The sequence below is a fragment of the Centruroides vittatus genome, unplaced genomic scaffold (genome assembly GCF_030686945.1).
Source record: "Centruroides vittatus isolate TY-2023 unplaced genomic scaffold, ASM3068694v2 contig_1381, whole genome shotgun sequence".
Taxonomy (NCBI): domain Eukaryota; kingdom Metazoa; phylum Arthropoda; class Arachnida; order Scorpiones; family Buthidae; genus Centruroides; species Centruroides vittatus.
This window is the reverse complement of record NW_027120867.1, coordinates 277,868-303,619: the sequence shown is the minus strand read 5'-3', so window position 1 is coordinate 303,619 and position 25,752 is coordinate 277,868. Positions and strand designations below refer to the sequence as shown.

General features: G+C 30.4%; 2 protein-coding genes across 4 annotated transcripts in view; both read right to left on the bottom strand.

The window, feature by feature from the left end:
- Positions 1 to 16,654, bottom strand: LOC136990952 (ankyrin repeat and SOCS box protein 13-like). The gene is made up of 6 exons (XM_067289426.1): positions 16,581 to 16,654; positions 13,011 to 13,201; positions 7,690 to 7,840; positions 3,334 to 3,468; positions 1,257 to 1,451; positions 1 to 142 (listed from the first exon to the last, which is right to left on the bottom strand). Exons 1-6 carry the CDS (start codon positions 16,615 to 16,617, stop codon positions 9 to 11), a joined length of 843 nt encoding a protein of 280 aa, XP_067145527.1. The 5' UTR covers positions 16,618 to 16,654; the 3' UTR covers positions 1 to 8.
- A 4,264-nt stretch (positions 16,655 to 20,918) lies between these two features.
- Positions 20,919 to 25,752, bottom strand: part of LOC136990911 (nuclear hormone receptor FTZ-F1 beta-like) — a 59,453-nt gene continuing 54,619 nt past the window's right edge. For all 3 annotated transcript variants that reach the window (XM_067289376.1, XM_067289374.1, XM_067289377.1), the window contains exon 10: positions 20,919 to 22,947. In XM_067289376.1, coding sequence (XP_067145477.1) covers positions 22,703 to 22,947 — 245 coding nt within the window. In that variant the 3' untranslated portion in view covers positions 20,919 to 22,702. The remainder of the gene's footprint in view (positions 22,948 to 25,752) is intronic.

Here is a 25,752-nt window from a genome sequence, read left to right as displayed (position 1 = left end):
CTGACGTATCATACACCTACACTGCTAATATACATTGCTAAAGATGTTGGGAGATATTGATTTACAAAACTTTTTAAATTTGATGGCTCGACACAGACTCGAAGTGTGTGCCGACACAATTCTTTCAACGTTCGAGGTGTGGCTGAAAGTAAATAACAAAAATGCATTTTGGTGAATAAAAAACTTTGGAATGGACAGAGTGAAAATTTTTATAATAAAACTAAAAATACACAAAGGATTGATTAGTTATTAAATAAAATATTTTGGAAACATTAATATATTTCAATTATAGATGTATGGACCATTAATTGACATTAAGATACAAAGCTTCTGTTTAAACATCAAATATCAAAATAGACTGATACGGATGGATTCATTTTAGTTACAATGTTTTGTTTTATTTATATTCCATTTTACAAATCTTGGATAGTGTCACTTTGTCAAGTTTTCAAAGTAGAATTTTAATTATGGCTAACTGAAAAAGCGAAATGAATAAAAAAGTAAAAATAGTCAATTTTATACTACAACATTATAACATGTGTACATATATTAATTATCAATGATAGAAAATGCCTAGATTATATTTATTAAATCATACTGATTGATTTTCTAAGATTTTCTGTTGAAATAAACTACTAACCAAGATTAATAAATGCATATAATATCATATTTTGACAGTTGATAGCAAAACATTTGAATCATTAAACCATAATGTCAAAATAGTACTAGAGAATGATATAGACAATATCTTTAATATATTTAAACTCTATACACTACTAGTGGTTCTCAAAGTATGTCTATGAACCACTGGTAGTCTGGAGACTGACGCAGTTATTTTTCCTTTACATATGCTGTTTAACTAGGAAAAAATCATTTTTCACATGACATCTCTCTCAGACAAAATATTTTGGCTCACAACCAATAGATGGTCATCTATGATACATTTTAAATAGTCCATTGCTATACACAATCCCTGAAAAACAATTATATAAAAGTTCTCATTAGGCTTAATCTAATTTCTGATAATTTACTTTAAATAGGATCATGTTTTCATTGAAGAAATAAAATCCATAATTCCTTTAACATACATAAATGCAACGAGCCTTTAATATGCTAATGCATGGGATAAGGAAAAAATTTTAAGAACTCTTGGTTTCTTGTTCATGACCAAAATTTCATATATACATATAAATTAGTTTAAAGTTGATGACAAAAATTTATTTCAATAGATCAAATAAAAAAAGACACAAACTCACATTCAAGCCTAAGTAATTCGTCGTAAAATAATCCCGACCGTTGACAAAGTAAATCTCTCGGTTTTTTATTTTGATTATTGAGAGCAAACACATTTGCTCCATATTCCAAAAGTACCTTGGCTGTTTGAAAGTAGTTATTACTAGCTGCTATATGTAGTGGTGTTTGATGAATTTTTGTAGCATTTACAAGGGCACCTAAAAACAAAAAAAAAAAATATTTTTATCATGAGAAGATATCATAAAAGATTATTTATTTGCAATGGTGCAAAATTTTATAAATAATTAAATGATTACGAATATCAACGGAATATGAATATAGGCAATGAAATAATACCTAGAAAAATTTTTAATGATACAATCAAAATAAGAAAATTGTATACTCATACTTGATATGCAATAAGTAGCTTGCAATTACATATTTGCTATTAATGAATGAAAAACAAGATAAATTTCAGAAATACATATTTATATTTATATCAAAATGATCAATCCTGAAATGAATCCAAAAATGAAATAGAAATAGAAAATTGTCAAAGAATATTTTTTACGAGTTAAGTTAATTGGATTGACTCAATATATACTATTAATCAGCAAGAAAAAATATTGTAATTGTTATCTTTTATTACTATAGCCTTTTGATCAGTACTAGCAAGAAATCAAATACAGTAGAACGTCGATTATCCGACTTAATTGGGGACTGGGGTTGGTCGGATAACCGAAAAGTATGAAAAAATACATAATTAGTATAGTGTATTAGGCCTAGTTTAAATACTAGCCTCCCTTTCATGGTCGAGCCAGTGCTGCCAGCTAAAACATGCAAAAATTTAACAAAAATAATATTAAAGTAGCCAAGACATAACCAAATATTGTAGCGCCACATCACTAGCGGACATTTGAATTTGCCGACTAGAACGCGGTCGGATAATCGATGCTCTACTGTAATATGATTAAATAAACTGGAAGGTTTCTCACTTTTATTTGATATTTTTCAAAGCTAATGAGTACACAATGTAATTTTACTCACTTAAACGTATGATAAAAATACACGAAAAATAATTTTCAATTTAATCTGACTTGGTGAGAGTAAAAATTCCTTAAACATTATAAAAGTAACATAGTAAAAGTAAAAAATAAAATATAATTTTATATTTACATGTAAAGCAGTCTTTAATTACAATTTAAAAATTAATTATTACAAAACAATGTCGTGCATATGGTGGAAAACTTAACTCCCATTTGGGAAGAATTAAAATTATATACAATATACTATTTTATTTTACTTACATATTTATTTTGTACTCAATCAATTCTTAGTCTACTATATTATGTTAATATATTGTAAAAATGAATAAACTAATATTTTTTCATAAATTCTATATATGTATTTTTTTAAAATCCTGCACATGGGCCTGCTATAAAATAAAATGTAAATTTTTGAGAAAATAAATTACATTTTTCAAAAAATTTCTATTGTTCTAGGTTTTTTCCCCACTAAATCAAATCATAACAAAGAAATATGCCAGATTTATTTTAAAATTTTTCTCCTGTCTCATCCAATCTATTTTTGTAGATTAATTCAAATTAGTAAAAATATAGTTTTTGTTATAGTGATTAGTAATATTTGTTTGGCTTTATCATAACTGAAATAATAGTTATTCACTATATGTTAATATATGCGTATTAATATGTTCTAGCCAATTTTTGTGCAATTTATAAAGATCTATAGACAAAATATGTTCTCTTCTTATCTTTTTTTTTACTAAGAAATCAAAGTATTCAGTAATTAAAAATTTATATAGTATGGAAGAAATCCATTCATCATAATTTGGATAGTATATTTATTTATTTGGATTGCAAGTTCAAATTCTGTTTAGGATATTTCAAAATTAGTAAATTTTAACAGTTAAATCATTTTTAATAGTAGGCAGCTTGCCTATCTATAACAAAATTCATTCAATTATTAATGTTAATACGATTAGTCAATTGTAAATTTACAAGTTCTTTTGCCATCAAACTATAGTAATTATAATTATATATATATATATATTATTAATGATATCAGCTATTAATTATATACCTGCTCTTAATAAAATATCTGCACATTCAGCATGATTCATAAAAGTAGTAGCATGAAGAGGTGTTCCAAAATTACAATCCATAGCATTTAGTTGTGCTCCAGCGTTTATTAATAATTCCACACATTCTTTATTTCCTAAAAAGTATTAATAAATCAATATTTAAATTAAAAAAAGAAATGCTATAATTATATACATTAGTAACAATTCTTGTATATAATTATATAAGTCCAGAATTATACATCAAATTGAATAACCAAACATTTACATTATTTTTTCTGGACCATTTTTACACTAGAATTTTAGAAAATTAATTTGATCTAAAAGCAAGAAGTCCCATCATCTCATAAGAATTTTAATAACTAATCAATTATAATTGTTAAATGTGCAGAGTTTGTATGTATGTTTAATAATGTATAAATCTTTTTATCAAGTATTATTAGATTTAAATCCTATACTTAGCTATTCATCTTCACACTTTTCAAAATTTAATTGTTAAGATTGTTAAGAATTTATCAATAAGGATTAATACTTTATCAATACAGGATAAGCAGTGCTTATCCAACAGTACCATTGCTTTTTAATATAAAAATGTTCCTGAAAACTTTGGGAGTGATTTTTTTTTATTTTTAATTATAATACTACTAACATAACTTTAGTAAACAGCATAACCATTCAATATTACAATCTTTAACTAGCTAATGGCAATGGCTGGATAGCTGAGGTGGTTAAAGTGTCAGCTTAATGCTCTGGGGATCTGGGATGGGATTAAATCTGATCAAGCAATCCCAGAAATCTTATTGGCAGTCTGTCTCAGATATGTTAGGTCCTGTCCCTCACCACCTGACTGCTCCATTGTGGGCCTAGAAAAAACCTCTTAGTGCCCACATTGCAAAAAAAAAAAAAAAAAAAAAAAAAAGATGATCCACACAAGATCAGCAAAGTATAATATTAGCGTTGATTATTTAAAATAGACTAATAATAATAATTAAAGTTAGCATTTTTTTTAAAGCACGATTTTATGAATTAACTATATACAGTAGAGTGTCAATTATCCAAATGCTGATCAACCGAAACGTCGGTTAACCGAAAGCGTTCCAGTCGGACTGTGTCGTGCCGAATCGAACGTTTTTGATACTAGGTTAACTTCCAAAGTATAATTTTTTTCTGTTTTTATATTTTTCAATATATTTATTTTGTTTGTACAAAATAAAGGAATAATTTTTAATGATACAATAGCCACGATTATTATAAAAATTTTCATTCGGCTTAACATCGACGAAAATTCAACACAAAGCGACACACAATGGAGAAAAATTTCAACATGGGATATATTAATATACTATTATTCGGATATACTAATATACTATATTAATAATGTATTTTTTCGTACATAATGGGTTATCCAAAAAATTGATTTTCTGAACAACCCCAGTCCCCAATTGATTCGGATAATCAACGCTCTACTGTAACAATAAAACAAATATGACTTCTAGTGGAGCAAATATTAGAATCAATCAATCTCTGATAGTTTATACCCAATTTATTTATTAATTTTATGAAAAAATTTAATGAATACATTAGCATAATGAATTCTCATTATGTAAAAGTTTTGAATGTAATTAAAGTAAATATTTGCTAAATTCATAAGATCAAAGGAAACTTTTGAGAAGTATTGGGTAATAAACTGTTTGTTACTCAAAACAATTATATATTAAAAACAGACATATTGCTACTTTTTTAACATTTAATGATTTACTTTGAAATAGACTGAGAATAGATTTCTCTCTTAAGTAATGCATATTATCAATTAATCAAATATTCAAAAATATCAAAATTAAAATTCAAATTGCTGCAATGGTTATAATAAAACAATATAAGTTTGCTATTGTTTTATTGTAACCAAGGCAGTGCAATTTACAATTTGTTTCATTAAAGATTAACTTTGTTCTATTTTAAATATTTAGATCCTAACAAGGAATAAATAATACTCAAAAGCATTGAATTTTTTTCTGTGATTCCTACTCAAAGCAATTGAAAGGCTAAGCACAACATTGGTTTAACTCTCTCCAATGTCAAAATTGAGTTAACAGTCCATACGCTCATGTATTAAATATACTATTTATAAATAGAATGAAAGATTACTAGAGTTCTGATTAAATACTAATGGTAACAAAACAAGTTTAACAGCAAAATATGAAAAATTAGCATATGACACCTTTACAGTACAATATCTTACTTTTTAAAAAAAAACAGGATTAGACCATTGTTGCACTCAACTTTTCAATTTTTACTACACAGGTACTCCTCACTTTATGACCTATCTGCTTAACAACCACTCGCACTTATGACCAATCGAGTTTTGACCTGTAATTTGGGGAATTCCCTTTCTCAGCTTGAGTGTCGGTCAGTGGCGAATGGTGACATGCGCACTAAGCGTACTATAATAAGCTTGCGCATACTATAATAGTCCTTTTATGAATAAATTTGAAGTTTGTTGCATAATTTGTATAATTTTACAACGATCTATATTCCCGGCGCAAGCTCCTCGCTTATCGACCAATTCGCTTAACGACGTAGTCGTCGGAATGGAACTCGGTCGTAAAGTGAGGAGTACCTGTATTTATTCAAAAAAGTCTTGGGCTAGTAACTGAAAGGCTATTATTACTAAACGAACAATATACGAGGTCCTGATGTGTAAACCACCTCTCTATTCAAAGAAACAAACCAAGACACAGAAAAATTAGATAATTATTTAGGACTGAATATATCTTGACATATTTGAATATTATAACATCTCACAATTTTATTCACATTAATTTCTTCAAGAATTAAAATCTCTAATTCTTTTATTAAAATAAAACCAAAAAGTAAAACTTTCAATGTGGTTGGTTTAAACTAAGGTGACCAGACGTTCCGGATTGTGCGGGACTGTCCCGCAATGAACGTTGTCCCGGAAAGTGTCCTGCATTTGGTCATGTAACATTTTCAACATGTTCGCAAGTTGTCAAGAGCACAAAGTTGTCATTTTCTTTTACTACTAGTAGCCCGGGATGCCCCGTAGTGGGCGTTCTAGCAGCAACGGTGTCATTCCGTGGTATAAATAATAAATTCATATCAATAATTCAATAATAAATTCCTATTGCAATAATAATATACTGAATTTATTATTAATTTAAATAATAGCTAGGGGCACCCCTAGTGGCCATTCTCATACCATGACAGATATACAAACAGTGCCATCGAGTTGTGAAAAAAAACAATTTGTTTTTTTCTATAAAGAGTTATTTTTAAGTTTATTTATTCATTTATGTATTTATATATTTTTCTACTAAATTATTTATTAATGAATTAGTTATTATTATTATATATATGTATGTTGGAGGTCCACCCCATTTTTAGTTCCCACAACACAGAAGCATCCTGCATTTCAACCTAACATATCTGGTCACTTTAGTTTAAACCTAAATATAAAAATATTATTTCAAGAAATCTCTAGTTCAAATCTGACTTCTAGAGGTGTAGTTGCAACAACTCAAACTAGTACTTAAAAAGAAATTGTTATTCAAACATCAATGAAAAATAGAAATAAAATGCATTTAGAGATAACACAAAATTTTTATCGATGTTCGAATAAAAGTTTTTTAATTGCTAGTTGTGAGTTGTTCTGATTACACCTCTAGAAGTCAGATTTAAACTAGAGATTTCTTGAAACAATATTTTTAAATTCTTTTATTATTGTTTTTATATTTTATGTTAAATCAAAATTAATTTTAAGGTTATTAAATCATAATATTCTTAAAGCATATATTATTTCTATTTCTATTAAATAATAATCATTTCGCTATATTACCAAATTTTTTAAAGATTATTCTTTTATAATGTTAATTTGAAAAATCATTTTTTAAAATCATTATCAATAGCAATTATATGAGACTCCTGCTAATCAAGCCATTTCTTGCACAGAAGGATGCCAGATTAGTGAGAGTGCAGAGGTCTAAAAGCAATAAGTGATGTAACCTTTCATGCATGTCTTTCGGTACTGATTTTTTTTAGAGGCAAGTAGGCAAAGAATATGGCACACAATAATAAAACCTGAGTAAACAAGAAAACAGTTTCTTGTTTACTCAGTGTATGACACGACTAACATTTTCACGTGAAATGGAAGCACATGGGTGATCACATTGGAGGGATATGAGTTGAAAGGATGTACCTGCATTAACATTCATAAATGCATTGCTACTTTGTCTAAATTAACATAAAAAGATTATGTTTAAAAATTCAAGTAAGGATTACACATTCTGTTAGTTTGGAACATAAAAAAACCCTTTTATTCTAATAATGCAAAATAATTTTACCTTTTAATGAGGCTTCATGTAAAGGTGATGTTAATAATAATGACGGATTTACTTCTGCTCCATGTTTTAATAGCAAACGTACACAGTCAGCACTACCACCGGCGCAAGCATCGCAAAGGGGAGTACTAGCATCAATACTACGTGCATTTACCTATTAAACATATAAATGAAATAATTAAAATTAATAAATAAAACTATATTTCCTTACTGAAAAGACAATATAAAATAAAATAATCAACTATTCCAACTTCAGCAAAAATTCTTTAATCCTAAGAACGTTTTCAAACGCATTAAGCGTCCATCTTCAGTTATATCTTTAAATTAAATATGAAATTCAAACTAATATTAAATTCGAACAAATATTACATAAATTAACGGTACGATTACAATAAATAAATAAATACATAAAAAATAAAAATAAAATAAAATAAACAGGATTATCGTAATTTACAAAATTATGTCAATATTTCATCAACAAATAAAAATAAAATAAAAATAAAACAAAAAATAAAAACGAAACCAAAAAACAACGTGCGGTTTAAACCAATCACGGATTATCGCAGTATTTCTTTACAAATGCCTTCATCCGTCATTAAAGATTTAAAACAATATCAGCTCTAGGATTTATCGTACTTCTATGTTTAGCCCAAATCATCGCACAAAGATTTCCAAGCTGTGGAAAGCCCATCAGCGTCCCTATAATTAATGCATTGCGTACTTCTCTGCGCTCTGTGGATCTCCAATTTTTCGAAAAATTTTATTGCGTGTCTCGATCTAGTAGCCCTGATGATAGAGGCTTGGTCCCAAAAGACCGTGATGCCTTGCTGCTTAGCATAACTGGCCAGGACGGTACTATCAACTGATTTTTCCACCGATCGCTTGTGTTCATTAATCCTCTTTTTTAAATTTCTCAAAGTTGCCCCTATATATACTAATTTAGAATCGAACCTATGATCCCTTAATGGTATCGAATAAATTCCTGTTAGTGAGTTACGCTCATACTTCATCTTATCATTCCTTAAAAGCTTGTATATGGTCGGATTACGTCGATAAATAACCTGCAAATTCCTACTCCTGGAAATCCTTTTAACTAACGGCTTAAGAAAAGGAATGTAATCGAGGATCACTTTCTCTCTTGGTTGGTTTCTACTCCTCCCACGCGTTCGGTTATGGTCTTTCTTGATGAGAGCATCTATTTTTTCTGTTCTGTAGCCATGTTGCAAAGCCGTTGTTCGGATGTATTGTAGCTCTTTAATTGTATCTAAAACATTGGTGCAGTGTGTGTGCGCTCTCTGTATCCACGAGCGAAATACTGCCATCTTGATATGCCCCGGGTCTGCAGAGTTCCTAGGGATAACGATTGGGACTGATGTCGGTTTCCGATAGACATTCGTGCAGATTTCCCCTCCTACACATGTTATAGTGAGATCCAAGAAATTAACACTATCATAACTTTGCTGATCTAACTCTAGAGTTAAACCATAGGGGTTTTGATTCATTAAATCTATAAACTTTTTGATGTTGCGATTGTCCTTTCACACGATAAAGATGTCGTCCACGTATCTCACGTATAATAAAATATCATCCCCTACTATCGGGAGAATACTGCTTTCTAGCTTGCGGAGTACCAATTCGCAGAGTATATAAGACATAGGGCTACCCATCGGTACTCCTCGCCCCTGTATATAAGTTTTGTCCTCGAAGCCAAAGAAAGATGTGTGACATATCAAGTCCGCTAATTCCAAGATCTGGGTGTGGTACTTTGCAGCGTTCTTAATATTGGCGAATAAAAATTAAAATTAATATTTCACAAAAAAATACTAATGATATAAATTATCTTTAAGCAAAAATTCCCAAATTTATAACAAGAATAAACTTTATAAAATTAAAATATTAATTTACAGCAAATATTTGTAATATTCCAATAAAATTTGAAAAAATTATACAGTAACGAATACAAAATTTTAAATACTTTGGAAGTTTTCTCAGAATAGAAATAAAAAAATAGACAGTGTTTATTTTTATATCTTTTAAATAATTTTACTTTTCTTTCTCATTAAAGTGATTTACTTATTAATCATACTTTAATATATAAATTATATAAACACAATTAAAAAATTAATATAGTACTAAAAATTTTAATGTATATGTTAGGCTCAGACTGAAATCGCTCATTGAGCGAAAAAAATGGCCACGAAGTGAAATTTGCATCGTGGCATTTGTAAACAACCACAAAGCGAAATTTGTGTCGTGGCTTTCATGACCACGACACGTTGTGGTGATTAAGAAAAGCCATAAAGCATTCTGAACGTTAGCTGATGCAACCACAATACAAAGGATAGGGCGCGTTTTTTTATGCAGAGAAAGTGTAGCGAAATGACGTCACGAGCAGCGTTGGCCATTTAGAAACGGGTTTCAGAGGATTAGCTGTAAAGTGCTTCTCGAGCGCTGCATAAAAAACGCGCCCATAGGTTGTAACTTGTCAACCAGTGCATTGCAAACACTTGTGGAGTTTGTATTGCGTTCATTCTTGACCAGTGCTGCCATTTCTAGGGTAATTATCCTTTTCTAGAGTAATTTCAACCTCTCAGAGTAATGTTTCGGGTAGTCTTACATTTAGGGAAAAACTACCCTGTGTTCTGATGCTATTATTCATCATGCCACAAGTTTCACTGGAAAAAGTTTTAGCTTAAAACCATTCTGCTTTTCCCTATAACTGGAGAGTTTTAGGATAGGACAACAGACACTAAAGAAATAATGCAGATTGATGCTAGGTACATGGGTGTATACTGAACAGTGATACCTCAGTTTTCGTCAATAATCTGTCTGAAAACAATCAGCGAAATCCGAAACTGATGATAACCGAGATATTACTGTATATTACACCCGAGTAGGATTTCACTTTTCTCAACCTCCGTGCATTGAGCCATTGGCACTCTCCATATCAGATGTAAATTAATACTTCTGATAAAGACTAAAAATCCTAAGACATTTTAGTTATTAAAATTTTTAAAAACAATGAATTAAGAATTGTTCTGATTATTATTTTACAATAATAGTATAGGGATCTGCATCATAGAATCGTTCGTCTTATTTTTTTTTAAATCAAGCACGAGCTCGAGCTTGTAGAGTTTTCTCAATTTAGAGTAATTTTTTGCAGTTGAAATTGGTTCGAATGTTTTAGTTAGGGTGCCTGATGTTGATAGAGGACGTGCAGCTCCCAGAAATGTTTTAGCTGTTGTTACGAGCATTAATCCATCAAGTCTCTATCAGTTAGGAAATACACTCGTAATAAATTTACAATTTCTGAGAGTAATTTTATTAACATTCAGGATGTACCCTCAACTTCATTAACACTTCACTCAGCATCCACATTAACATCTGGAAGTAAGGAAGAGTTTATAATGTGTCACTGTAGAAGATACTGTATTGATAAAAAATGCAATTGTCACTCAAAGAACATAAAATGCAACTCGAAATGTCACGGTAATAGTTCTTGTAAAAATAAATAACTCTGTGTAAGTTCGCTGACCTGGTGGAGATTGGGGACTTAAATCCCACTTCTCACCAGTGTAAGTTCTCCGACTTCTAGGGGGGAATCGTTAATCCCATGACAGGATGGTCTAGGGTCATTCGCGTGTGGCTGTGGCGGAGGAGACAAGGATGACAAGTGTCCCACAAAAACCCGTTTATTTAAACACAACAACTCACACTATGCACAGTTCTTTACACAGTTTGAATGTTTGAATGTTTTTAGTGTTGATGGTGTTTCCTATCGTTGCTCAAAAGTAGGCCCCGGGGCTGCGGCAGGTGAAGCAACTCATCGGTTGGTGTCGGCGGACTTCATGATGGACACTTTGGCATACACGTCTTCTCTCTCTTGAAGCCTCTCGATAAAGTCCCCTGTCGCATCCTTCAAAATTGACCTTCTCAATCTCCGTTTTCTCCCCTTTTTCTATCTGATCTCTATCTGGTTCTACATCCCTCTTTCCCGCTCCCCGATTGGTCCCTTGTCTGTTCCTAAGCGAAAAATGACTTCTGTTCAAGTCACAAGAAAGATCTGCTTCAAAAAATCTACTTGATACTATCCATTTTCTCTGGATGGAAAGTGTTGATGGAACTTTGGAACTTGCACTCATATTTTTCCCCACTGTCGTCTAGTCTGTGACATTTTATAATTTTTAACAACCCGACGCGATGTTCCTTTTTGTCGTTAACCTTTTCCCTTTTCAAAATTTCTATGTTCTAATTATTTGTATACGAGCGCCATGTCAAAGGTCCATCTCTACTGGAGGATGCTCGTTAACAATTATTAATCATTTACAATTATTGTGTTCTGTTTTACATCAACAGCATTTTTTTTGTTGCGGTTTCATATGACTAACACAACTAATCTGATCTTTGAACGGTTTTTAACAATGGAAGGTTTTTTCTAGTTTTATTTTAACAATTTTCTAATATAAATGTTTAATGTCAACCAGTTTTTGGGACCTCACATTCTGCAACATTGTTGATTCTCATAAAAAAAAGACTGATTTATTAATAAAAGTTCCTGACAAAGTAATTATCTTTAGTAAATTAGTTGTTTGAAATCATTGACATATTGAGCACTGCAACAGATTTTCACAAATGATTACATGTTGTTGAAAAGTAACCAAGTTACATCTCTGTATGTGGTGAATAATTTTGTTACCTACTTATATAAGATGATTGAAGATAAATAAATCATAATAAAAAAAAAGTTTTATTTTCTTATCATCACCTCATTATTAGTTAACATCCAGAATGTGTGGTGGCTTTTAACCATAATAAATCCATCGCACAGTGGTTTTTAACTTTAGCAGCCGATTTTTATTTCATTGTGTATAGTATATCAAGCATCTACAAGTATATGTAGTTAGAACCTTTAGCACTTTTTAGCAAAACAAAAGAAACAAATGTGTATTTTTCTTCATACATTTTATTTCTTTGAAATTTTTTTAAGTATGAAAATTAAATTTCTAGGAACACTTATAGAACTAATGTTGTTGTTCAGCATTAAAAATTGTAAATAAAAATGTTTTGAGGCTAGAATCCATATTTTAAAGTTACAAACCACTGTGCGTCATATGATCCTCTATCATGGTTGCATCAGCTAACGTTCAGAATGCATTATGGCTTTTCTTAATCACCATAATGCATCATGATCAAATATCATGAAAGTCACAACACAAATTTCACTTTGTGGCCATTTTGAAAAGACTGCAACAAATTGTGGTCGTTTTTTTCACTCAATGAGTGATTTTGGTCTTTGAGCCTAACATATACAATGATAAACTTACTCTTGCTCCAAAATTTAACAACAATTCTGCACATTCTGTCTTTCCTTTCAAACATGCCACATGTAATGGAGTTAAATCATCAAAATTTGTGGAATTTGGAGAATGACCTTCTCTTAACAGTTCTCTTAGAGTGAAATAATTACCTGATGCAGCAGCTACATGCAATGGATAAAATCCAAGATCACTATACACTGTAAAAAATAAAAACAACGTAATTAATGAACGGTCTGACATTAACAAAAGAAAAAAACAACAGATATTATTTACATAATGTATATTTAAAATTTTTTCACAATATATTTAACAATGGTGAGTGTTTTAGCCCATAACAAGATATTTTGAGTAGGTTTCTCCATAAAATTATGATGATTAAAGATAAGATAGAAAGATAGAAAGATAATGAACAGATTAAATACTATATCTACAACAAAGATTTCACATTCTACTAAATAAGTTATTAAGATGCTTCAATCTCTATTCAATATGTCGAAATTTTTCTAATAGTGGCACTTAAATTTACAGAAAATTTACTTAACATTCAATTCAATTCAGTTTATTGATTCAAAATTTAACTTCTTACAATGGAAGAAAACATTTCAGGCCTTCCATGCAAGTGAGACAGAATCCACCTCTTTATAATTGATGGCTGTACCTCTCTTACAAGCCTTACAGATCTCCATATACTCCAAGTATATGAGACAGGTCAGGTTGGAGGAATGGTGTAAAAGTCACACTTTATCTAATGCATCATACACATTATCATCATAGGTGAACAAAGCCGGGCAGTCATGGAATGGCCCTTCTTGATGCTGTATTCGTGCTCCTTAATCTGCATGCCTAAGCCTCTACCTGTCATTCCTACATACTCCAAAGAGTATTTTACTCTGTCATTCTAGATAGCAATGGCAGATATCTAACAGGTACTTCCTCTCACAAGGGTCCTTGGCATTCTTGATCATAGAAAAAAACCATTGGGCTTCTCTTGTAAGTAATGTCGAAATCACAAGTCTGGGTAATCTCCTTGCAGATGTTGGAGGAGGACTTGTCTTGTGTAACCACTTTAAAAGATCTATCAACTGTGATTACTGAATTGATGTACTGCAATTGTTATTGTGCTAGATCCCAAACAAGGCTTGGAGAATAGCCAAATTGGCTGTTATATAGATTACTCCCTATGGACTTTGAGTATATATTTGAACTCAGGAGACCAAGACGAGTTCAACGATACCCTACTTTTGGACCAGAGATGAAAAATAAGAAAGTTATCATATTTACAATTTCTTGCCTTTCACAATGCATTCTATGCCATTTTAGAGTTTTCCACTAGGTGGCATTTGACTGTTCGTGCTCCCAACGGACTCCTCTGGAGAGGAGCTGCCAGCAGGCCACGGAGTGTTTAACGTCACTAGTTATTGATTCACGGCAGTTCTTGAACAAAAGAAAAAAAAAAGGAAACATATACTGAATTACAAGTAGTGCCACCTAGTGAAAAACTAACTCTAAAATGGCATAGAATGCATTGTGAAAGGCAAGAATTCGTAAATATGATAACTTTCTTATTTTTGGTATCCAGTCCAAAAGTAGGGTATTGTTGAACTCGTCTTGGTCCCAAGTTCAAATATATACTCATAGGGAGTAATCTATATAATATCTACCAAATTTCATGGCTATTCAGGAGATTTGGCATAGCTCATCGTTCCTGTCCTGTGTAGTAAAGCAATGGATGAAAGCTATTTTTATTTTTCGTAGTCTGTACCAATTAGACAAATATACTTGAAGGCTTATCACACCAGTGAACTAGAATTAAATTACAGTGTCTTTAACGATTCTCTACAATTAAAGTATGGCTCTTTTTGACAATATATTGCATAGAACACTTACAACGCATTTTGGACCTATACATCCCTCTTCAGTTAATGTTCATAAGATTATACAAATACAAACTATAAATTTATACAGAATATAAAATTAAATCGTAGCATTGTATAAATAACAAAAATATATATTAAAGAGCCACGTGTGAATGGCTCTTTAAATGTATACCTAGGGTAACATTAACTATTCGCGTTTTTCATGAACTATAGAGGGCACTGAATTTTTACAAAATGGCTACTTTATCTAGGTCGCTTGTAACTAGTAATGTAAAATTAATCATATATTACTGCCCGATATAATGACATATGCTGCTTGCAGCTGTTTATCGAGAAATTTTATTGTAGCAGAACAATTATTGCTAGCGGGATACGTCATTATGTGGTATCAAAGCAAGTGAGTGAGATCGTTCTATGCATATTTGTGCCCTTTGTGTTAAAAACATCAGCTTTGACATTGTCCTATCAGGGCCAGATTTACAAGTAAAAAGCTATGTAAATTGTTGCTTAGGCTTCGACTTTCACGCAGCCTCAAACATTTGTACAAACAAAAAAAAATTAAAGTCGAATTTTGTAATAAACATTTTTTTTACAAACCAACAAAACATACTTTACTTTTTATTTTGTGTAGTATTTCGTTAATTTTTTTCTAAGAATTAACGTAAGGTCTTTTTTTAAAAAAAATGATAAAACCAATTTTAAAAAAGATTTTTAAAGGAATGGGTATAAAAATTTAATTAAATTCAGTTATAAAACAGAAGACTAGTGAAACCTCACATCGTTTTCTTCCAATAACCGTATTGAATCAGAGAGATAGTCTGATTTAATTTTTTTCTTTTTATGATTGACTTCTAAAATTGTGAAAGGTTGGTAAGGGGACTTACATTCGGCTTAAGGCTTCGAAATGCTTAAATCCGACCCTGTGTCCCATACAAAATAACTGGCATTTTAACTTTAAGAAAATATCTTTTAAAATTGACAGCATAGTTTGTTCGTGGAAAGTTGGACAATCGGGAAACTCCCAATTCTTAAGTCTAATTCACTCTTTCACAATTCGGAGAAGCTCATAAATATAACCGACCAATTTCCTAATAATCATCTGTTTTTCGTGTGAGGATAGACGAAAACTTATATTAGGCTTCCGTAAATCTTCGAAATTGCAATTTGGAACGCAACAGAAAGCTTTGCTTCTTCTATTGTTATTCATATTTACTGCTGATAATACAAAAGAATTAATCAAATGACCCAGATGGAATAGTTTTGTTTTTAAACACCAGAGGGCGAGCATCCGGTGAAAAATGCGAATATAAATGACACGTTCATTATTATTTTGGGTAATGTTTAACAATTGAAATACATTTTAAGTGTTCTATGCAATATATTGTCAAAAAGAGCCATATCTTATTGTAGAGAATCATTAAAGACTTTGTAGTTTAATGGTGTGATAAGCCCTCAAGTATATTTGTCTAATTGATGCAGACTAAGAAAAATAAAACAACATTAACCCCTTCCCACTACAGAATGTCCTATTTGAATGACTCGTAATGTGTTTAATAGGCATTTTTCTTACAAAAGCTTCCAAATTGCTTATTTTTATGTACACGCGATAAGCACACACCCTTGTTTATATATTTACTGTGTTAATTATGTATTCATAGATTTAAAAATATAATTATAACAACAGATATATAATACCTACCATGCTGAGGAATATCCCCGTTTTCTTCTAAATTCATGATTAAATAACATTAAACATGCGACTGTACCATATTTCATACGTATAAATCGTTTTGTATCAAAATATTATTTCAATACAGTGTTTAACCTACTGTCGTCTGCCATAATGTAAAGCGCCCCCTGAGAAAGATTTTACATATTTGATTTTGAAAATATTTAAATAAAAATGATATTTATTATTAATTTTATTTTCGTAAGTTATTATATTATGTTATTTTGGAATGTTAAAATATATATATATATATTTGAGGTAATGTAGGGAGATTATATTTTGAAAATAGCGATTCTAAATGATGCTAACAATAACTTTACAAATGATTATTTTGTATTTTTTCATGATACTGTACTTAAGCAATATTGTACAGTTGTTTTTTATTGAAATTAGCAAATAAATATCTCTGCAGAAAACTGGATACCTATTAGCGAGGTTGCGGCCGAAGTTTTCATCTCTAAAACGTGAACGTCAAACGTCGAACGTCGAGCGCTGCTTACAAGATTCCGGCGCCCGACGTTCGACGTTTACGAAAACTTCGGCCGTAACCTCGCTAATATCTAGGCCAGAGTGCACACAATTCCTGAGATAAGTCGTAGACTTGAGCCCAAATACAAACCAATAGATACTTATTCTATTTAAAAAATTTAGCAACGAGAGTTACGTAACTTTCCCCGGCTGTTATGAGTTTTTACTCAAAATAACTTTTAAGCAAAAAATATTGTGTGACGCCATCTATTATCAAATTTTGTTATAAAAAACTTTTTATACTTTTTACTTACTATAAAATGGCAAAAAGCTTAATTTTGAGGGTAGGGGCGAGTTTTATAAGTGCGTAAATGTTAATGAAGATCTTATTCGTTATTAAGTCCTACCCCTCTCGAGATGCATGACTCCCCCTGTATCTCCACCTTTCACCACCAAAATTTATTAACATCAATGCCCCTTATATACAAGTTACCGTGCCAGATTTCGTTTCTTAATCTTTACCCCATCCTGAGATATTGAGTGAAATAGATGCCAGTGTGTGTGCGCATGCACACACAGGGGCATCACACGATTCCATCTGGTGCCACAATGCCGCTGGCATCACACTGGCATTCACATGATTCCAATACTCACCCTTGTTATATATACACAATAGCCGGAAAAGTAAAATTATAAATTATTAACTGCATACTGTATATGTAATATCTTGTGGAAACATTGAGGCTTTCAATATTTTCCAATTAATAATGATAATAGTTTTTAATTACCTGTCATGTTTATTTTTCGAGTTAAGAAGGGCTTATCTTGAAAAATGTCATGTCATAGAACCATCTGCCCAAGATCAGCAATAAGAATATTTCTATTTGCTATTTGGTTTGACTGAATGTTTCAAGAACATGCCTGAATGTTTTATTGTAAAATAACTGAATGTGACAGCAGTTAATGTTTGGAATCGGGCAGAACCATGGGGCTACCGATGCTTAAGCTCTCTGCAGTAACACAAAAGAAATTAAAATTTATTTGTTCAACTTCAAAATAGAATTTTTATAACTATGTAAATATTTATAAAAATTCCATGGTAAATATGGTTTATTGACCAACTACATTACGGACTTGCACACACTAATAAGAAATACAGTAGAACTGATTATCCAGATGTGAACCACCATTTGCCCTTGTTTCTCTCTCCCACTGACATCACACTGCAATTCTCTTGTCATGCGACTGCACGATCAGTGATATCTATTTGCTGAGACAAATCCAAATGCAGTGGCGTAGCGAACATAACTGGCACCTGGGGCACAACACTTTATTGGCGCCCCCTCCCCCTCCAGAAACACATATAGTTTGTCTTAGAGACCATTTGGGCGCCCGGTGCATGATACACCCCTCTTGCTACGCCACTGTCCAAATGATCAGTAGGACATAATTCATACATTGATAAATAAATAAATACAGTGCATACAAGACTTTGCTGTTACCCTGTAATTTTCTTCATTACTTGTTAATCTACTTATCCAATAATCACCTGCAGAACAAATCAATTCAGATAAGTAGAGTTCTACTGAACTTATAATTATTCAAATGGTACAAAGTTTTGTGATTAAAAATATTTAAATAATAATTGTACATCTGTGAGTTAAATATTTTTTTGAGTCAACCTTTTGGTTCTGAATCCACCACTATTCTGAGTCAAATATTTGAAATGTAGTCAGAGAATGGCTGATTTGACAAGATACTTGTGTTATGGGCTATACAACTAGCTTCATATTTTGTCTATTATGGATGGATTTGACTGATAATGAGATCAGATGTATGGTAAAGAATGAGACTCGAGAGACCATCTACAACTTCCAATCTGGACTAAACTTAAAAATTAGGTAACACTGAATGACAAATGGAAACAATACTATCTCAGCCACCCGAACCAGTGCCGTAGCGAACATAACTGGCGTCCCCTTCCCCCTCCAGAAACACATATAGTTTGCTTGGAGACCATTTGAGCGCCCCTCTGTGAGTGGTGCCCAGTGCATGATACATCCCCTTTGCTACGCCACTGACCCGAACAGCATCAAAGAATTTTATACTTCTGAAATATATGGATTAAATTGGTTGGTTGATGCAACACATTAACGTATTAAAGGTTACTTACCATAATTAGTCAAAATTTCTCACATTACAAAGAGGCTTGACCAGCAATAGCATATACATCAAATTTAAATCTAGACTCGCTTAGAAATAGACTGATATTTTTCTGTATGGTCATATATCTGACAATTATGTTCTTAAATACCTATTTTTCTCTTAAAATTTTGGATGAAATGCAGTTAAATATAATCATTTATTGTTTATGTATTAAATAACAAGCGGTAATTTCAAATAAATATCTAAAATGAAGTATTTATGTATTCATTTTAAAAATAATTTCCTTCATATAATTTAAAACAATACAAATTTTATTACAAATATCATTAAATCCAATTTTTTATTCAAACTTTAGTATACAAATCATCTAAAAAAAAACAATATCCACACCACATTATTCCCCGAATATCACCACAAAAAAACAAAAATCCATTCCTTATTTACAAAATATGGCATTGTTGATTCTTGGTCAGTTTTTTTTTCTAAGCAGGATGAAATATAAATTTTTTTAATGTTTTATTTATAAAAGTCCCTACGTACAGTATATACTTATGAGTAAAAACCCAATACCCAGGAAACATAACTACAAAAATGGTAGAAATGTCACAAATTACAGATGAACTATGTAGATATATTTATATATATAATATGTATATATGTATAATTGATATGAAAAATACAAACAAATGATCAGATGGATGAAATGGTAGAAAATATTACAAGTTAAAGCTAAAAAAAATTCTGTAAAAACCACAACCCACGAAAACTCCATAAGTAGAACACATTTGATTACTATCGAAGATCCCCATGGGGGCTATATATCCATATAAGTATATATACGATTGTATAAATATATCTATATATATACATATATGCATATTATGTAGAACTAATACTTAATATTTCGATCACTGATTCGGACGATCACAAAATATGGATGCACTTAGTCCGAGTTTTGTTTGTTGCACTCGTGTCTTTTTAAGTAATTCTCGACGATTCGTTAACGAAGTTGCAGATACTGCACCAAATTGCTAACTTAAACAGTGCAGATTTTTCTTTACATATTCACACTTTTTATTGCTTTCTAAAAATTTTTGAAGTGGACTTACAATTTTGAGCCACCTGTGTCACCTAGAAAAGTCCAACACCATTTGATAATGCGTAACATTCTTCTTTTTTAAAGCATTATCAAAAAACTTTAAAATTTTTAAAAATAATTTATGGATTATGTAGCTCAGAATTACAATAAAGATTTACATTTCATAGAATTTTTTATATTGCCAAACAATAATTCAACATTTACTGCTAAATTTTGAAGAGAATGCATTCTCGATCACAAATTCTGCATCTTTTAAATAGCTTGAAGCTTTTAAAATTTTTTAAGTTGAAAAACACACAATCATCACAATTTCATATATTATCTGTATAGTTACAAAACTGCATTATTTTTGAGACGTAACCGTCAAACTTTGAACTCGTAACGTGTACTTTACGAGTAAAAAGTTGCGGAATTAATCGACGCATCACACCTAAAAACTAAAACTGAGCCTGCACATCTGTTACGCCGCTATTCTAATATACAAAAAAACTTTAATAAAAATAATAATCATGCAACAGATGAGAGACTTATTGCTTTATATAATATATTATATATATATATATATATATTATATATATGTATGTATATATATATAATTTTTTACAAGTAATGAAAAAACAATCCAACTTATGAATTGATATATATAAATATATCATTTCTAAATTGAATAATAATAATAATAATAAGCTAGTTTCTAGCTATTATCGGTGCATATTAAAGCTTTTATTTATTATTTTTGCTCAATATAATTTTATATTCTGGAATTTATATCACAGCTTTAACATATATACAAAACATTAATTCTGTGCTTCAATTATTACATTACATTGGCACAGTTCTTTCTTTTGGTGATAAATATGTGTGTGTGTGTATATATATGTATAATATATATATATATATTTATTTTTTGCATTAAAGGATGGCACTATTAAACTTTTCCTGCTATTTCTGCATTCTTACGCAAAGAATGCCGAATAGAAAGAATTAAATAACAAAACATGTATCATTGATATCCAGTAAGATAGCTAATGTCATGCAATAATAATAATAATAATAATTAAAAAAAAAATTATATTACAATATAAATTGTATAAACTTGTAATTTAAATGACCAGTAACAATTCTATATGACTTGAACAATAATAATAATAATAATAATAATTAAAAAAAATATTAATTTGCGAATTAACTGTGAATTAAGGCCATTTATATTGCACAATAAATGTGCTTTCAAATTTATCATTATTTTTGTAAAATAGATTAAACTTTTAAAATTCTGTGATATTTGCAAATAGATTTTTGAAAATTTGAAATTTATTGTAGATAATTAAAACTCGTTCGTAACTTTCGGTTACAATGCAGACGTTAACTGTTCGGAAGAAATTCTTTTCGTTGCCAGGTATCACATAAAATATGGCACAAGAAGGAAAGTATTATAAATAATTTCTTTATATCTTGTCGGCTCAAATAAACACATTAAGAAATTCATCGATTAAAACTGCTCTTTAACATTTACTCCCAAAAAGTTACTCCAAATCATTTAGGCATTAGTTGTTGAATAGAGTCAAAATGGCAGCAAAACACAACCGTTAGATTATATGCGTCTCGCATATATTAAAGTAATACACATTGCAGTGTAATATTATGTTGTGTTACTGTCCCACCATCCTCAATATTCAACTTAAACCATATCTAAATGGCAAGGATTTGAAACTTTCTGGATGCCTTTATTAACTATTATAAGAAAGCAGATTAAAACATGAATCGTCTAATACTGGGCCGCAGATGAAAAAAATCATTTACTCGGTTTCTTCGAGTGCATCATATTGTGTAATAAACCTTGTAACAAACCATTTCTTAAAAAGTAATTTGGAAATTTTTGGATTCATCTTTATATATAGTAATGTAATTATCTGAATATAAACCTATTTGCAATAATCACTTATAAACTATTATCTTTTTACTTTTATAATTATAATTATAATAATAATGATGATAATCATAATAATAAAAGGTTGCTGGAAATTCCTGGTAGCACAGGCAGCATAATAATTTCCATATTCTTTGATGTAATTAATATTTGCTTTATAGAAAACAATAAACAAAAGATAAAATTACATTCATTTAACATAAAGTAGAAGCTTTTAACAACGAGTTTGCTTGATAGCCAAATAAAATTCTTGTTGGCACCAATTAACACAGGTAGCTTTTTGTGTTTTCAATGGAAAATAACAGTAACATGGCTTAATCTGATTGTATATGCTATAGGAACATTCTATGCAATCGATTCTTTGCTCCATTTGGCAGTGTTTTATGTGCATAAGTAGCAACTAATTTTTGCAGAAGCGGAAGTTTTTAGCTAATGATCACCTCGCAACAATTCCATGAGAAGATTGAAACTTGGAACTTCTCCAATCCTTTGTTTGCTTGCTAATGATTCTTTACCTACTTGACACGCACGTTCTAGATCTGGAATCCTAAGTAACAATTCTCCAAATTTGCTAGGTAAGTGAGGATAGTGAGTCCGAGTATAAGTTTGAAGAGCTTCTAAAACTTGTTTTTGGCAATTTCGCACTTTATCTGGCTCTTTCAGACCACTAGCATCTATAATATATAAGAAAAGAAAGCTTTAAAATATAAATTTTTTAGTAATTTTGTTAAAATAATTGATTTATTAATAAATTATAATTGCTTCTGTTACTCAGTTCAATGATTGTAAGAATTCACAGTTCTTCCACAGAAAATTAACGAAAGAAATCACTACAATAACCAAAAATCCGGCAATAAAAAATAACACTTTAATAAAATTAACATTTTCAACCGACTTTATTGGCCATCGTCAGGTTTATAATGAAAATATTGTCAAACATAAAATAGAATTTTCAAATTTGATCAAAAAGAATGACTATTCAATAGAAGTTGAACTGGACTGATGATGGCTGATAAAACTGATTGAAAACATTCGTTTTATTAAAGTGGTGTTCCTTTTTCTTTTGCTAGATTTTTGGTTATTGTGATGATTTCTTGCTTATATATTCAATTCCTTTGATTGTTTTTAAATTAATGAAATGTATTCATATACAAATTAGTAAATATGAGGTATGAATTCAAATTTTGTGTTTGTATTCATACCTTGAATCAAAGTGAGAAGCCAAAAGTGAGAAGCCAAAATTTTATTATATTATTGTTTAATTCATCAATTAAACAATAATATAATAAAATTTACATACAGGAATTCAGTGATCATATTTTCTATACATACAGATTTATATTAAGTAAATACATTTGGATATAAGCCAAACAACTATTGAATTACATTGGGTTACTTTTCCACGATTATTTTAATTTCAAAATATATAAATTAAAATGATCTTGGAAAAGTAGCCCAAAGTAATTTGGGTGTTGTTTGGCTTATTAACTAATATATCAGGTTTTGAAATGTTCGTATATGTCCGCAGATATTTTGTCATTACCAAAAAATCAAAAAGAAGCCTTTGGAATAAATCTTTTACTATTTTAACCTAAGAACTAATCCATTATAACTTAAATTATTCTATCAAACTGAGAAAAAAATTTGATGTAAAAATGGAAAATTAGAAATTAAAATTCTTTTTATAAAGTCTGAGTCAATAACTTGAAACAAAATGCTATCCTAATCAGTGGCGTAGCGTAGTGAGGCAACAGGGGCGGCAAAATTTCACAATAAATACACAATACACCTGTACAATACACAATAATGATAATTGTTCTTTGTCGAAAAGTTCTTTAGAATTACTGTATATTTTAGTCTTTTGAATTGAGATACCTAAAGAAGGGGTGGCGAAATTTTCCTCAGCCCGGGTGGCTGACACCCACGCTACGCCACTGATCCTAATATCCACAAACAAAATTCAGTATATGTCTAAGTATTATATGAGATATACGCACTTTCGTTTTAAATAAAATTTTTAATATTTTGTTTACCAAAAACAAAAAATTTAATAGTTGAATGAATGAAACAATGATATTTTCCAAAGTTTTATACGTTAAAATGTGTAAGACTAGAACATACCATTGTTTCATTCATTAAGATCTGTTTTGAATATACAAGGTTACAGCATTTTACATTTTTTAAATCATTAAAATAAATAATAATTTTATATTAAACTATAAACTCTTTAAATATTATATATTTTTTATAATATACTATATCCCTTGATTCTAAGATACATCATGAATTTGAAATCAAATCTTAAGATATATTATTGAGAGAAAAATTTTAAATTAATAAATTTTATTGAGTTTTGTTAATTAACAACTACTTAGAAAACTATATAAATACTATATAACAGGTAAGGTTGGGCTGCTCTATTTCCATGCACTTCTGCTTACATAATACCTGTAGCTATTCATTTTAATCCCATATCATAATATTGTCGTGCCGACTCTGGGGAGACTAGCACCATCGTGTGGAGTGTGGCGAAACGAGAGAGAACGGTCTGGAATATTCAAAAAATAACGTTCGAGATGTTTCTTTTAACAAGTTCTATAACGTTTTTGTTGAAGGCTCTGAGTTGTACTGGAATGTCCTAGAATACCTATCCATGGGTGTGTATACTTCTAACTTTTTTTACCTTTCGAGAAGTTACTATAGACTGGGAGAGTGGTAGTATAAGAAAAGACCAGGAAATGCGGTTCTACCTTTGGTATGGACGAGTAACAAAGTGACGTTGGAGTGACAGAGAAGTAAACAGTGTAAGTGCAAAGTAATTGTAGTGTCTATTAGATTGTGAACTTGTTAGTGTATCTAAATAGAAGTGTCAGTTTCGGTAAACTGAATTCCGAATTTATATCCCGAGCCCCACAGCTCGTAACAATATTGTCTGGAACTGTCTATATGTTGTAGGTTTTTACATGTTAAAAAGGAGTTTAAATTAAATATTCTTTATCTGCAAAGCTGATTTGAATTGATGCAAACATTGAGCAATATAGCTGAAACCATTTATTATGGGTTCACACAAACTGCTCATAATTTACAAATGTTGATTTATTTGCATAATAATTAAAACAGAGATGATGTAACTAACTCTGTAGCTAAAATTTACAGTACCACATTTTCCTATAATGATGACTCTCATAAAGGAAATTTTTCCCATAAAACTCTCCCACACATTCTGAAAGTTAGTAAATTTTATTAAGCATTGCTTTATTTATTATTATAGCAGCTTAGAAAAGATGTAGTTTAATTAACAATACCTAATACTGTATTTCCTTTATTCTAAGATTCACTACATATTTTTTTACTCAGTTTTTTACTCATAGAAATAAAAGTGCATATTAAGGTTGCTGCAAACTAGGGAATGCCATCACTTTCAATGTGACATCAGAGGAAATCTTTATGGTCACGTGATTGTTTTGCTTTGAAGATTG

Coding starts and splice junctions, on each gene's coding strand:
- LOC136990952 (XM_067289426.1), bottom strand. CDS start 16,617: ATGAATTTAGAAGAAAACGGGGATATTCCTCAGCATG. Junction 3,469..7,689: donor ACATGAAGCCTCATTAAAAG/GTAAAATTATTT, acceptor AATACTTTTTAG/GAAATAAAGAATGTGTGGAA. Junction 143..1,256: donor CGAATTACTTAGGCTTGAAT/GTGAGTTTGTGT, acceptor ATTTACTTTCAG/CCACACCTCGAACGTTGAAA.